We start from the raw sequence: 13,963 nt of genomic DNA, 5'->3' as shown, positions 1-13,963 counted from the left end.
AAAACGTGTTGGCCCTTGCCAGAAACGTTTACAGGAAATGCTCTTTTGCAATCATCCTGGGATTTCAAGGACTTTTTTCATTAGAAATGATTTATAAAACTATTTTTCTATCTTTTCTCTACTTACCTAGGTCTTGCTCAACGTTTTAGGGTTTGATGCTATTTTACCTCTACAGATGCTGTTCTTGGTTTTCTTAGCTTCTTCCTATTCAGACCCGTGTGTAATTAAGACCACATTTTAAAAAAGACGTTCTTCTGTGCATCAACAAATTCAGAATGATTGTACTTGCTTGACTGACTTCAAGCTGGTTTGGCTGCCTGCCAGAAGTGACATCAAAATCCAGGTGACAAGTATATTGGGTGCTATAATTGGGCTCTCCCTTCTTTAAGAAGACTTCCAAGAGACTGGACTCATTCTGGATCAGAACAGACTAAATAGTAGGCATCTTTGACGTGGAAAATGCTGTGAGCCAACCCTACTTAGGGTGTCCTGTGTTTAGCAAAGCAGAGGTGCAGTGAGACTGGATTCTAGACCAGTGGTTCTCACCGCAAGAGTACATCAAAGTAATCGTGGGAGCTTGCTAAGCAGGGCACCCTGAACACTGAATTGGAATCTCTGAAAAGGGAGCCATAGCTCCTCTGTTTTCTTTTTAATAGACTTTATTTTTTAGAGCGGTTTTAGGTTCACAGCAAAATTGAGTGGAAGTAGATTTCCCATATACCCGCTGCCCTCACACATGTGTAGCCCTCTGCATTATTAACATCCCCCACCAGCGTGGTACATTTGGTACAAGAGATGAACCTACATGGACACATCGTTATCACCCAGAGTCCAATAGTTTGCATTAGGGTTCACTCTTGGTGTGGTACATTCTATGGGTTTGGACAAATGTATAATGACCTGTATCTATCATTATAGTATCATACAGAATAATTCCACTGCCCCCAAAATCCTCTGTGCTTCACCTATTTATCCCACCTCTATTTTTAATAAATTTCACAGGTTATCATGTTTCATATTAAAGTTCAAGATTCTCCCATTCCACACCACGTTTGGGAACATGGATTTGGGGTCCTCAAAAAGTCTTTTCTCCATTTCCAATATAGGTAAAAAAAAAAATCTGTGACCAGCAAACATTTGTATGACACTGTCTTCTGGGAATCCCGAGTAAGATTAATCAGACAGTGTGCATTTTTTTCCCACATATAATTTTCTCTGGAAAAAATTATGAAATATTTTGACATTTGATTTTTATTTTATAACTAAGTTATTGAAAAGCTAGATACTAAATCTTCGAGAGAGAGAGAAAGCACAGTAATAGGAATGGATTGTAAGCCACGAATGTATCACCAGGGATTTCTCTGGAGATTAATCAACATTTTACTATGGTTCCTATGTCTTAGGTGGGTATTAAAATGAAGAAAAATCAATTAAACACAGAGGCTGGGGGGAACTTTTCATTGTATTTGCTTTGCTTTCCAGTTGCTAATGAAGGCACCTGATATTGCAATAAATACAAAGATTTTTTGTCATTGGACCTACTAAGGGCCCCCTTACAGAACAGTTATTCTCTATAAAATGTAATCTATGTTCAAAGTATCTGGGCATTTCTTTCCCATTTACCATAAGACCCAGACCAACTTCTAAGATATTCAGGTTCTTATACTGCTAAATTTACCTAAATGAGCAAAAGAGCCTCACTTGGTTTCCTATAATATCTTGGTTATCTCTAAAAAAAAACCTTTGAGAAAGCACTTTCATTCATTCATTTAATTAGTAAGTATCTGTTGCAGTAAGCAGTAACCGAACAAAGACTATGGTATTAATCGCACATATATAAATAAATATTTTACCATGGATACTTTATTGCTATAATATATTTTATTTCTAACCACACTAATATAATATTCTTTAAAAATTTTACATTGAACCAAATTCCCCTAAAACAAGAGCAAAATATGAAACCCATATAGTTGGGAAGCTGAAAGGACAGGATTTAATCTCTCACTTTGTAAAAGAAGAAATGAAGCTCAGAAGTGTCAAAGGAAATGCAGTGGTCACTCAGATATTTTTTCTTGAATAACATTGTTTAAAAATATAGAGCAGATCTTAGCTAAAGAAAGTAAACTAGCCATTTCTACTCTTATAAATCATTGCCATTAGAAATGCTGTCGATAGTAGATATGGTCAATTCATCCCCTAGAAATGTGTTCTTACCTCTGCATGCTCCGTAGAACTTTCTGCAGCACTCGTTCTAGTTGTACCCTGTACAAAATTTGCCATGGAAGTTGTCTTCCCTGGAATCTTAAAAAGCAGAGAGAAAAAAAGAAAGAAAATGTCTCTTATGGTGTCTTTTAAAGTGAGACCAAATATACAACATTTAGAAAAAGACCACACAAACAGTTAAGTCATGATAGAAAATAATAGCAATAGTTTTTCATTAACAACGAACAGAAGAGACTCTGTATGTGAATTACACAGAATAAGGTTATAAGCACAGCAACTGTGATTTTAACTTTTCTTCTCTTCTAAATAGGGATTTCCCAGGATGTCTTAAGTAGGGGGCTGTGACTAAGACGCGAGGAGGATAAGCCTTGCTATGGTATGTAAATTGTCATTCTTCCTTTACTGGCAGTTTCTCCAACTGGAGGAGGAAGTTAACCACAGACAGCCTGGGCAAACCAAGTCTTTCCTCAGCAACCTCACTGCCATAACTTCATGTACTTCCCAGAGCAGTTAGGTAACTGTTGACTTTTTGACAACTCGGTTACTTGCTTCCCTAAAGGCAAGATTTTCTGGCAATGCCTTATAAATGTGAGCTTAGCTGTGTGAAACTGAATGAGTCATACATAACTCTATAAGCGCTACTAATTCGTATGGAACTAAAAGAGAAAATAATCTATTACAAAGAAAATGGACATTGTTTGCAAAGCTAATCTTCTATATTGGCAGAAAGTTTAAACTTGGTTCTCAAGTTTAAGACTGTCTTTTCCATAGGTCAAGTCCAGATTTTTTCCACAACTCATTGGGAGTTAAATCTTTATTTTGCACTAATATTTTAGCTTTAATTAGTTGACTCTTGTCATTGAGGTAACAGAGCACTCAGGGAGTTCAGATAAAAGCTGGAAAGTGCATGCCTGGAGCTACATAAATGGGCTCCGATGGAGCAGAAGACCTCTTTCTGGACTTGGAGGAGGGGGAGCAAAAGAAAAGGCAAGAAGACAAAAAGGAAAGAAAGAATGTGCTGCTGAAAAGAAAAAAGAAAGGATTTACAGTCAATCACAAAAATTACGATTTTATTTAGACCTCCCTATGAGATATCCACATATATGTAGGATAAATCCTAAGAGTCCTGAAATTCAAACTCTTTAAAAGGGAATGAATGGGTGTCCAAGATTTGGCCCTCCCTTTTTCTACTTCTTGTCTTCACCACTCTCCAGCTCTCCCTGTGCTCCAGCCATTACTGAATTGCCTCTGTTTCCTGAAATAAGTCAGGCGCCCTAATACCTGCTGCTCTCTCTGCCTAGAACATTCTCCTCTCTGGGCCTCCCTCCAACCTGGTGACCTGGAAAACCTAGCTAATGTCTCTCTTGCACCCTGACTTTATCTGATCTGCTCTAACCAGCTAAGCAGAGCTTATTTACAATAGCTCATTTACATCTTGGTGTCTTCACTCTGTAGCCACAGCACCACGGCACAGAGCAGGTGTTCCACACATTTTGCTGAATGAATAAGTTGATGAATATCCACATATCAAATTTATGGACTTTTTGCTAGTTTGTGTGTGTGTTTATGTGTGTGTGTGTGTCTTTACTTTTTGATGGTTTCTTGGTCTATTTTAGGGGTACGCTTGAGTGAAATGGAGCGATGTTTCCTTAAGGCAATATCCAAAAATACAGGTGGAAATCCAATTGCTCAGAGTTCTACAAGTAAAAGTTATGACTCACATATGATCTGATTTTAGGGGATATAAGGAGAGATTTCCTGCAGATTGACACTTCATTAACACTAAAATCTGCTCATCAGAAAAGGAAAATAAGACAATAACGTAAAAATATAGTTCAAGGTTCCCTTCATCCTTGTCTGTGTATTTGGTAATAATAACCTAGTGGATGTGGTAACATTGACCTAGAGGAGTGGTTTGAAACAACATCTTCTTGCCAGGAAGTAGTGTCCTTGGCACCGTCGTCCTCTGGCTCTCTTCTGTACCGGAATCCTGACGCACACTCAGTGTTACAGCACATCGTGGTGTGATTGCTTCTATTGAACAGAAATCCTGTCCCTTTGCATTTTTCATTACAATTTCTTTGCTTCTTCTGCTATGCAGTTTAACAACAAACAGATTTTCTATTAGCTCCAGAGAGCCATGTGGTGATTTATGAATAAACAATAACTCTTCTGGAGAGCCCCATGTTTGGTTTGAGAAAAAAGGAACTTGCACTAGGATAGTCCCAGGGATAAACTGGATATTTTCTGTTACATATGCCCTCTTTGCCTTACTTCCACCCCTCTCACATGTGTTGTATGCTTTAAGAGTCTGGCTTTAGTCAAGCTTTGTTTCATGAAAAGTCTTACTAGCTGCAATAACTCTCAGAGAAACAGACATTTTACTCATGATTCCAAGGTGATTTTGAAGGGTCCTCATTTCTCAAGTGACTAAAATATTATATAGAGGAAAATAACTAACAGAGAAATATGGTGAAGGAAAGGACCAAGGAACTACCAATCACTGGTCTGTAACTATCATTTGAGTTGATAATTCTCAAAATTAGTCCAAGAGGAGAGCATCACATTTCTATAAATGCTTGGATGCATTCTTTTCCAGGTAAAATAAATATGGCTTTTTCTTTACTATTCTTTTAGAATGGGGGTTGAAAAACCTCCTTTGTTTCCTGAATCTATTTGCGTGAATTTTTAAGGGAATGTGCTATCTAGGTGGGAGAGAGAGTACCTAGTTGCTACTGAAAGATCTGTCTCTCGAGTCAGATCATCTGGATTCATATCTCAGCTCCACCATCCACTACTTAAGGCACCTAAGGCTCGACTCCCACATTTGTAAAATGGGGAGAGTAACAGTGTCCTCTTCCTAGGGTTGTTATCAGTGATAATACATATAAAGAGCTTAGATGTTAATAATAATATGATCTTCAAGATAGGGCCATCAATCAAATTATTTATGCAACAAATAATATGACAAAAGGAAAGGGCCATCAATCAGTTATGCATTACTAACTTTGCACTTGGCACTGAGTGGGTTCCAAATGAAACTAAGCAAAAGTTCCTGCCTCCAATAAAATTAATATAGATATACATACATGCACACATGTGTGTGTGCCTGCCTGTAAGAGTTTAGAGGACAGAGAGCTTGTTCTCAGCTTTAATTGTTATGGGAGGAGTTGGAGTTTCTGCTGGGCCTTGAAGGGTGGATAGGATTTAATAGATGGTGAGAGCTGAGATATATCACTGTAAGGGGAACATCTTAAATGGAACAGAGATGGACAAACCTAAGTATGAAGGACTCTAGCAAGCCCAGCGTGACTAGAACAGTGTTCATGTGGTATATATAAAGTTGATTTGGGGCCGGCTCCGTGGCTTAGCGGTTAAGTGCGCGCGCTCTGATGCTGGCGGCCCGGGTTCGGATCCCGGGCGCGCCCCAAGGCACCACTTCTCCGTCCAGCGCGAGGCCGAGTCCCATGTACAGCAACTAGAAGGATGTGAACCTATGACATACAACTATCTGCTGGGGTTTCGGGGGGAAAAAATGAATAAATAAAATCTTTAAAGTTGATTTGGATCAAATTGTGAAAGGCTTTAAATTTCAGATTAAGAAATTTTGACTTTCTTGCAATAGGCCATGGGGAGCTAGTGAAGACCCTTGAGCAAAGGAATTACGTGATCAAAGTGGCTTTTCAGTAAAAATAAACCTGACTATGTGCATTATGTACTAAACGGGTGAGGTTGACAACTGCAATACCACTTAATAGATATTATCAAAAGTAATATTCAAAATATTTAACAACTTGTGGTAACCAAAATAGGGTGACAACTTGTGGTACTCAGTTAACCTGGGGCACTCAGAATAGACTACACCTCTGAACCTCAAACTTCTATTTTATTTTATTTTGTGAGGAGATCAGCCCTGTGTTAACATCTGCCAATCCTCCTCTTTTTTTGCTGAGGAAGACTGGCCCTGGGCTAACATCTGTGCCCATCTTCCTCCACTTTACATGGGAGGCTGCCACAGCATGGCTTGCCAAGCAGTGCGTCAGTGCACGCCCAGGATCTGAACCGGCGAACCCCGGGCCACCGCAGCAGAGCGCGCACTTAACCGCTTGCACCACCAGGCCGGCCCCTCTAACTCCTATTTTAATTGCCTACTTGCCATCCCTATTTGGATGTTTAATAGGCACCTCCTTCCTTACTTGTATAAAACCTATTTCCTGATCTTCCGCATCACAATCAATGACAACTTTCATGCTCCAGACTAAAAACTTGGAGGCATCCTTGACTCCTCTTTTTCTGTCATAGCCTATGTGTCCAGGCTTTGGATGGAAACTTGTATCCAATCTTCCTGAACATTTTGTAGGCGCTTTGAAAATATATCCAAAAGAAGAGCAGCACATTGCCACAAGAGCCTGGAGACTTCCCAGTCTAATGAGAAAGTGGCAAGGTGAAATAAACATGCCTTTGTCTAACTTTCTCAAAATAGGAACTTTAATGTTTGCTTCTTGATTTTATTCACATGAAAATTTTTAAGAGAGCATTCAGTAGTGACTGATACCTGTCTCTGTGTCAAATCCTAGTCCCATCATTTACTAGTTATGTGACCTTGGGCAAGATGCTTAGTATCTTTGAACTGACCAAGCCACTGTCATCTCTTCCCTGGATTATTGCAATAACCTGATGGCCTCCCTGCTTCCGCTCTTGCTCCTCACTCATCTATTATCAAGACAGTAGCCAATATAAGTCTTTAAAAATATGTCATTTCATGTCACTCCTCTGCTCATAACCTTTCAGTGGCTGGTCCATGAACCTGTCGTACACACTCCTTGCTCTTTCTGCATAAAACTATCTTCCCCTAGATACCCACGTGGCTCAGTCCCTCACCTTCAATGGGTAATTGCTTACACGTCACCTGTTACTGAGTCCTTACCTGGCCTCCCTATTTAAAATTGCTCTCCATCTCAGCACTTTCTATCCACTCTTCCTGCTATCTTTTTCCACACATATATATGTATACATACACTGTATGTTTTTTCTTTGTTCATTGCTTCCTGTCATTAGAATATAAACTCCATGATAGCCGTTTTTGTCTGTAATGTTCATTCTATGTTTCTTGAACCTAAACTAGCACCAATTATTTTAGTACCTATGCATGTACACACAGTGCTCAGACACCATAAAGCCCTTTCCCCACCCAAAACTAAATCTGTAACGTTGCTGAATCACATATCTTCTCAAAAGGTTTTAAAAGATCTAAAGTTCAGAAACTTCAACTTCTTGGCTTCCAAACTAGTAAATCACTTCTCTTTCATACTCCAAACGTGGCCTTGGACTAGTAGAGGCAGGTGAGAGGTGTGTCCCCATTCCACAGCCTCATGAGGGATATAAGCTTATGTCCCTGCAGTTTGGAACTCTGCAGCAGTTCGTCCACGCAATATAGAGATGTTGCCTGCAGTCTGTTTCCACTACACGCTGGTAGTAGTTTTTATGGCACGTCAGATACATTATAGGGCAAATTGGCTTTTGCTGACTCTGTAGTCTTTATGAAACTTCAGACTTTATGAAACTCCCATGTCTAAAGATTTCTCAGTGCTGCATGAATTGGTAAACAATCTGACCCAGCTTAACCACCAGCCCCTCTGTGAAGGCCCCATGGTTCTCCAGAGCAGTTACTTACTTCCTCCTTTGTGATCCCAGGATGCTTTGGAACATAATTTCAACACATCGTAAAACAGTCATGAATCCTATGTACCTTTCTCTCGGAGAGGCTGTATAAGCTTCTTGAAGGTAGGGTCAGCATTTATCATTTTAGCCTTGGGAGCTAACATAGTACCTTCAGAGTACAGAGTAGTGATACAACACATTTTTGTTGAACGAATCTGTTTATGTAGGAAATCATAGCATACCTCTGCTTCTCAGAACCCAACCCAGAGGAGAATGACCACATCGATACACAAAGTTATATGTTTTGTCTCCAAATCAGAAAGGATCAAGCAGGAGTATCAATCCATTTTTAAAAAGTTGTTTTATTTCAGTGTATTTTTAAAAATTCATTTTATAGGTAAATATTTCACCCTTTCCTATTTTGGTTATGTGGTCAATATTATTTTGCTTCCATACAAAGCCTCTTAAGAATTTTTTTCTCCTAATCTTGCTTAATATTTAATAAAGAAACAATACAAATAATTATACATGCCATGCGAGAATTTTTAAAAGGCAAGAATGTGGTTTTCAATAACATTGCCTACATTTGCACAGTGCTTTATTACATCTGAGATAAGTAAGAGATAAGTTAATATCTTGACGTATTAACTGATGATCCCCCCCAAACACACACTTCTCTTTGTTTAATGTAATTAATCCTTTCTTTGCTCAGTAAGAGATATCTTTTGCCTCAGGGCTGATTAAGTTTGTCATAGAATGCAAAGGGAAAAACAGCCCCTGTTCAGCCTTTGAATTTCAAAATAGACTTTCCAAACTCTAGAGACCATCTTGAAAACCGAAGCTTCGAATTGCAAGAACTAATGTTTTTGAAAATAATATATTTAAAAAAATTTTTAAAAAAACTAATTCCTTTTGTGCAATTTATTTTGAAATGTCTCAAAAAGTAACACGGATTGATGGATGAAAAGAGGGGTGGGTGGTAAACAAGCAGAGTAAAATGTTAATGGCAAAATCTAGGTAGTGGATGTATGGGCGTACACCATAAATCTTCTCACCTTTGCTATATATTTGAAATTTTCATAACAAAATGTTTGGAAAAAAATCAGAATCGAGGCATAAAAACTTACACCATAAACAACTGATAGAAAAGAGGGTAGCTGAAAAGACAATATAATCTATTCCTTATCTTTTCCACACAGCAACGCCCCCCACCCCCCTTAGAAGAATAGATAAAGGTTGCATGGCCTGAGGGAAAATGAGAAAAGACTCAGGGAAAAAGAGTATCTGAATGTCCTGAGTCCTTGTGAGGAAACTGAGCCTTATTCCTCTACTTCTAGGGACTCATCCATCATCTATGGTACCGCCCAGACCGAACATCAAAGAGCAGAGAGAGCTTCAGCCTTACCCCCTGGGGGTAAGCCTGGGGAAGGCGCAAGTCTTGAAGAGCATGTGTCCAGACCACCATGGTACACAGCTGAGACTTGTGGATGTCTAGGTACAGAGGTCCTGAGACAGCTCAACCTCCGAGTGGTATGCAAGCAGAGCCAGAAATTTCCTATGTTCCTGAGAAGGATGCAAAAGTGGTTAACTGAGGTTAAATAGATGTAAGGTGGCTTCACCATCAAATTGAAGAGGATGCAGTATTTACTACATGGACCTGAGGCCAGGAGACGAGATGAGCGACCTGGAAGCTTCAGTGATTGCCAGTGAGGATGTAGGCCAATGAAAAGACCATAAGGAGTAGATTACATCAGTGCCAATGGCAGTGTAAGATGGTAGATTATTGCAACCCAGATGCCTTTACCCTAAAGTTGCCAGAAAAATACAGGGCATCCAGATAAATTTGAATTTTAGATACACAATGATTTTTGTTTGTTTAAGTACGTCCTAAGCAATATTTTGTTGTTTACCTGAAATTCAAACTTAACTGGGCAACCTGTATTTTTATTTGCCACATCTGCCAACCCTACTCCACCTGGATTTCTTCACAAAATCTGCTTCACAGACCCTAGGTGCCATTATAGGGAGAAGGAGAGAGAGAGAGAATTCCTAAGTATGACTGCACTGAAGATATAAATTGCCTGAGAAAACAATGAAATGATGGAGATTTCCTACAGTCAATAGATTCAATTGTCTTCTGAAACTGAAAGCAAATTCAGTTTAGAAAACAAACAAAATCACAATTTTGCACACGTGAGTTCTGTGGTTTGAAATATTTTATCTGCTTTAATTTGAACTTCATAACAGCTCTGTGATGTTGTTAGGAGAGACATCTTTGATGTTAGTGAGGATCAAGTTGAAGTTCAGAGATGTTAAGGGACTTGCCCAAGGGATTTGACAAGTGGATGGCTGAACCCATCCCAGAACTCACTTAGTCCCCCTGGCTTATTCCCCCCAAAGAACCTTTTACCTATGTGGGGAGATATGAATAACACAGCTAAAAATCATTGGACAAAACATCATTTACTTATTTGATGCTGGTGCCTGAACCATTAAGGAATATAATTCAGGAGAGTTTCAAGAGTCATGAGCTTTCCTGAGGGCCAGGTATGAACTGACTTGACCTCCGAGGTCATATCCAAACAAAATGCCACTGCTACTTGCGTAGAGGTTAATTTCTAGTGCCAATGACTAGTGGACAGAAAAGAGAAATTTAGCCTTCAAAAATGGTAATCCTGTATTTGAATTTCTAAAAAATTTTCTCTTCTCTGCAAGGACATTAGTCTCTGATCACTTAGTATCATCACAGATCACTTTGTTTTTCTCTTGTACTTTGCAAAGTGTTGACCTCCCCTTCATTCATGCATGCCTTCTTATAATAAATATTCATTGATTATGGATTGGGATTGGGTATTGTGCTAAGTCTAGGATATAAAGATGAGCAAAACAGACATGTCTTTCACATAGTTTCTGCTTTTTGAATATAAAATCTGAAGACTTGAGGGGACCACTCCATTGAGAGTGGAATCCTTTCTGCATCATTTCTCCCAAGTGATTAGCTTGGGTCCCTCAGATGAAAGAGGCTACTTTCTCCGTGAGGCAATACATTTCAACATCATATCTATTTAGATACTATTTTTAAATAACACAAAATTATAGTTATGTATAATAATTAAGAAAAGGTATGTGCATATAAAGATGATGTAGGAATAATGGGAGCCTATGGTAATGACTCAGCAGAAACACAGGTGATACAAAGAGTGTCTATTAGGAGTGTTTTGTCTGAAAATGAGCCTGACTCAAAAGAAAATCTCTCAATATGCTAACCTGAAAAACTGTAAACATTTGCTAACTGATATTTAATGACTTAAAGAAAATTTATTTTAAAAAGTAAATCTTCCTCACTGGAGGAAAAAAAAAAGCTTAATTGAGTTAAGCCTCACTCTCCCCACAAGTACAAAATAAGGCAAAAAGAGTCTTAAAATACTTTCATCTAGAAGGTAGACATTAGAATGATATGAGCATTCTTCAGTGAGAGCTGACAGTGCCCATTTTGCTAGTACTTTTCCCACACCCATGAAAGAAATTGTTTCCAACCAAGCTAGAAATGGGAAGGCTTGCTTGAGACAGAATGCTTCCTGAGGCCTTAAATTCCAAAACCCAGCTTGGGTTTGGATGTCCTTATGAAAGATTCACATCCTGTCACAAAGATAAACAGATCAAGAATGTAAAGAACACATTTGCTAAACAACTCTTATCAATATATTATTCATGGTATCTCCCAAGCCAAATGTTTTGCTTCCTTAATATTGTCACGAGTTTACAAATTTCTTAACCCAGAGGCTTGTGTTATTCTCCTTGCATAATAAAGAAGACATATCTTAGATATTGCAAATTAACCTGCTGAAGTCATACAAGTCTGGGAGAAGACAATCAAAGGCAAAGTAATAATTCCAAAATCAGCATAATACCTTTGGCTTCAAGTGCCTGTTCAGTAGAAACCCTGAGATGCTGAATCCTCTGTCTTCTCTTTGCAGGCTCCTGGATACCTTATATTCTTTTAATCAGTAAAAATTATAAAATCAATTATGATTTCCACCCAGTTGTCACTTCTCACTTCAAGGCTTGGTGCCGTCCTCCACCAACACCCACCCCCGCGCCCCCCAGTGTTGTCGTGCTGTTCCTCCAGCTACCCAAGTGACCTGAACTGGAGCTGCCAGGATTATTATTTTCAATGAGGCAGAAGGAATCTTCTTCCGCCTACTGCTTATATCTTCCAAAGGACAACCTGCACCTTCCAGTTTTCTGTAACTCCCTCTCTGTAGAACTTGGGGCAAGTCCTCCTAGCAATGGGACAGACAACCTTTGAATAAGAAAGAAAGTGTTCTACTCAAAAGTGTCTCTTAGGGCTGGCCCGTGGCTTAGCGGTTAAGTGCGCGTGCTCCGCTACTGGCGGCCTGCACGGGTTTGGATCCCGGGCGCGCACGACGCACAGCTTGTCTGGCCATGGTGAGGCCGCGTCCCACATACAGCAACTAGAGGGATGTGCAACTATGACATACAACTATCTACTGGGGCTTTGGGGAGAAAAAGGGAAAAAAAAAAAAAAAGCAAAAGAAAGGAGGAGGATTGGCAATAGATGTTAGCTCAGGGCCAGTCTCCCTTAGCAAAAAGAGGAGGATTGGCATGAATGTTAGCTCAGGGCTGGTATTCCTCACCAAAAAAAAAAAAAGTGTCTCTTACTTATCACCCAAGAGGGAGTCTCAGTTTATCGCCTCACTTCTCCTATCTTGTAGACACCCTTCTGTCCAAGTGGATGCCTCTCAAAAGTTAGGGAGAGCTTTTGTCTTCCTTTTTTGAGTTAATTCTTGTGTCTTAGAGTACAGTTTTATCTCACAGACATGTGTGTCTGTTTTCCTGTGGTATCTGATGATATAGCTTACTATAAAGTAGAGTTCAAGGTGGGCATACGCAGCAAGATCTCCTCATCTGGACATATACCTGATATTCATGTATAATGGAAGCCTTTTAAAATCCTTGTAATGAAGGGAAGGAGGACTATGTCATAGATTAGTGATGGGATCAACCTAACTCTATGGTGATATTTTGGGAAACACAACCTGGCCTCTTTACCTACTAACCCATTTAGTTTTGAGGTTTGATTACACTTCTAGAATGAGAAGACTAAAAACAAATAGCTGAACTTATACATAAGAGAAAGATACATAGCTCATTTAAAGGACTTCGCCCAGGTTGCCAACTGTGAGCTTCCAATACCCCCAGCTGAGCAGCTGAGCTAAGACAGGCCTTCTTGTTGCCTGAGAACTTGCAGGCGGAGCTTTTCTAGCCAACTACTCAAATGTTTCCTAAAGAAGAGTGAACAGATCCTCACACAACAATGCAACATTTTTTTTCTAACAGGAAAAAAAAGAAAGATTGAAACATTCCACAGCTACTGATATTAGATAATGGAATTCAAAGTGGAAACCAGTAGTTGTATGAGAAAAATGTTAAAGAAAATTTTGATCCTACTAGCATTATATGATAATAATGATGATAATGATAATAATAACATTGTGTTTGTTTAGCCCTTTCTACTTACAAAGTGCTTTCACATTTTCACTCACTTTGTATTCTCATGGCAACCCATTTGTTGATGAGAAATCATCATCAGGATGAGGAAACAAATTCGATAATCAAAATTTTGTGTTGATCAAGAGTAGCCAGCTTAGCTTTCGAAAAGGGGAAATAAGGAAAGGGAAACTAGATCTTTTTTTTTTTAACAGTGTGGTTACAGAAATGTGTGTCAACTTACTGTAGTTTGCAAGAAGTTTTTCTCCATGATCTTTCAGTGTCATAAGTTCATATTACTCTCTGAATCATCTAAAGCATTTTCCCAAGGCTTTTTACTTTGGGAAGAATTTCCAGATCTAGAATTTGTCCTTAGTTGCTGGGAAATCCTCCCTCAACTTGTACCAAAGTTATTAAAAGCCAATTTTGGGTACTGCCTCTTAGTTAAAATCAGAAAAACAAAATAGAATCCAAAGACAAGACAAGGTGCTTAAGCAAATTCAATTCTGGTGGATCTTCTTAAAGTTGGGACACCTTTTTTCTCACTCCCAAGGTGCATCTTTGT

At 39.0% G+C, this 13,963-nt stretch overlaps 1 protein-coding gene across 1 annotated transcript in view; it reads right to left on the bottom strand.

Annotated features, from left to right (window-relative positions):
• Nucleotides 1–13,963, bottom strand: part of TNIP3 (TNFAIP3 interacting protein 3) — an 87,140-nt gene that overhangs the window by 30,357 nt on the left and 42,820 nt on the right. The window contains exon 3 of the mRNA XM_014784548.2: nucleotides 2,218–2,304. Within this exon, the coding sequence (XP_014640034.2) occupies nucleotides 2,218–2,304 (87 nt within the window). The remainder of the gene's footprint in view (nucleotides 1–2,217; nucleotides 2,305–13,963) is intronic.

Source organism: Ceratotherium simum, chromosome 12 (genome assembly GCF_057802395.1).
Source record: "Ceratotherium simum simum isolate JZ-2026a chromosome 12, ASM5780239v1, whole genome shotgun sequence".
Taxonomy (NCBI): domain Eukaryota; kingdom Metazoa; phylum Chordata; class Mammalia; order Perissodactyla; family Rhinocerotidae; genus Ceratotherium; species Ceratotherium simum.
This window is presented reverse-complemented; position numbering and strand designations above follow the sequence as displayed.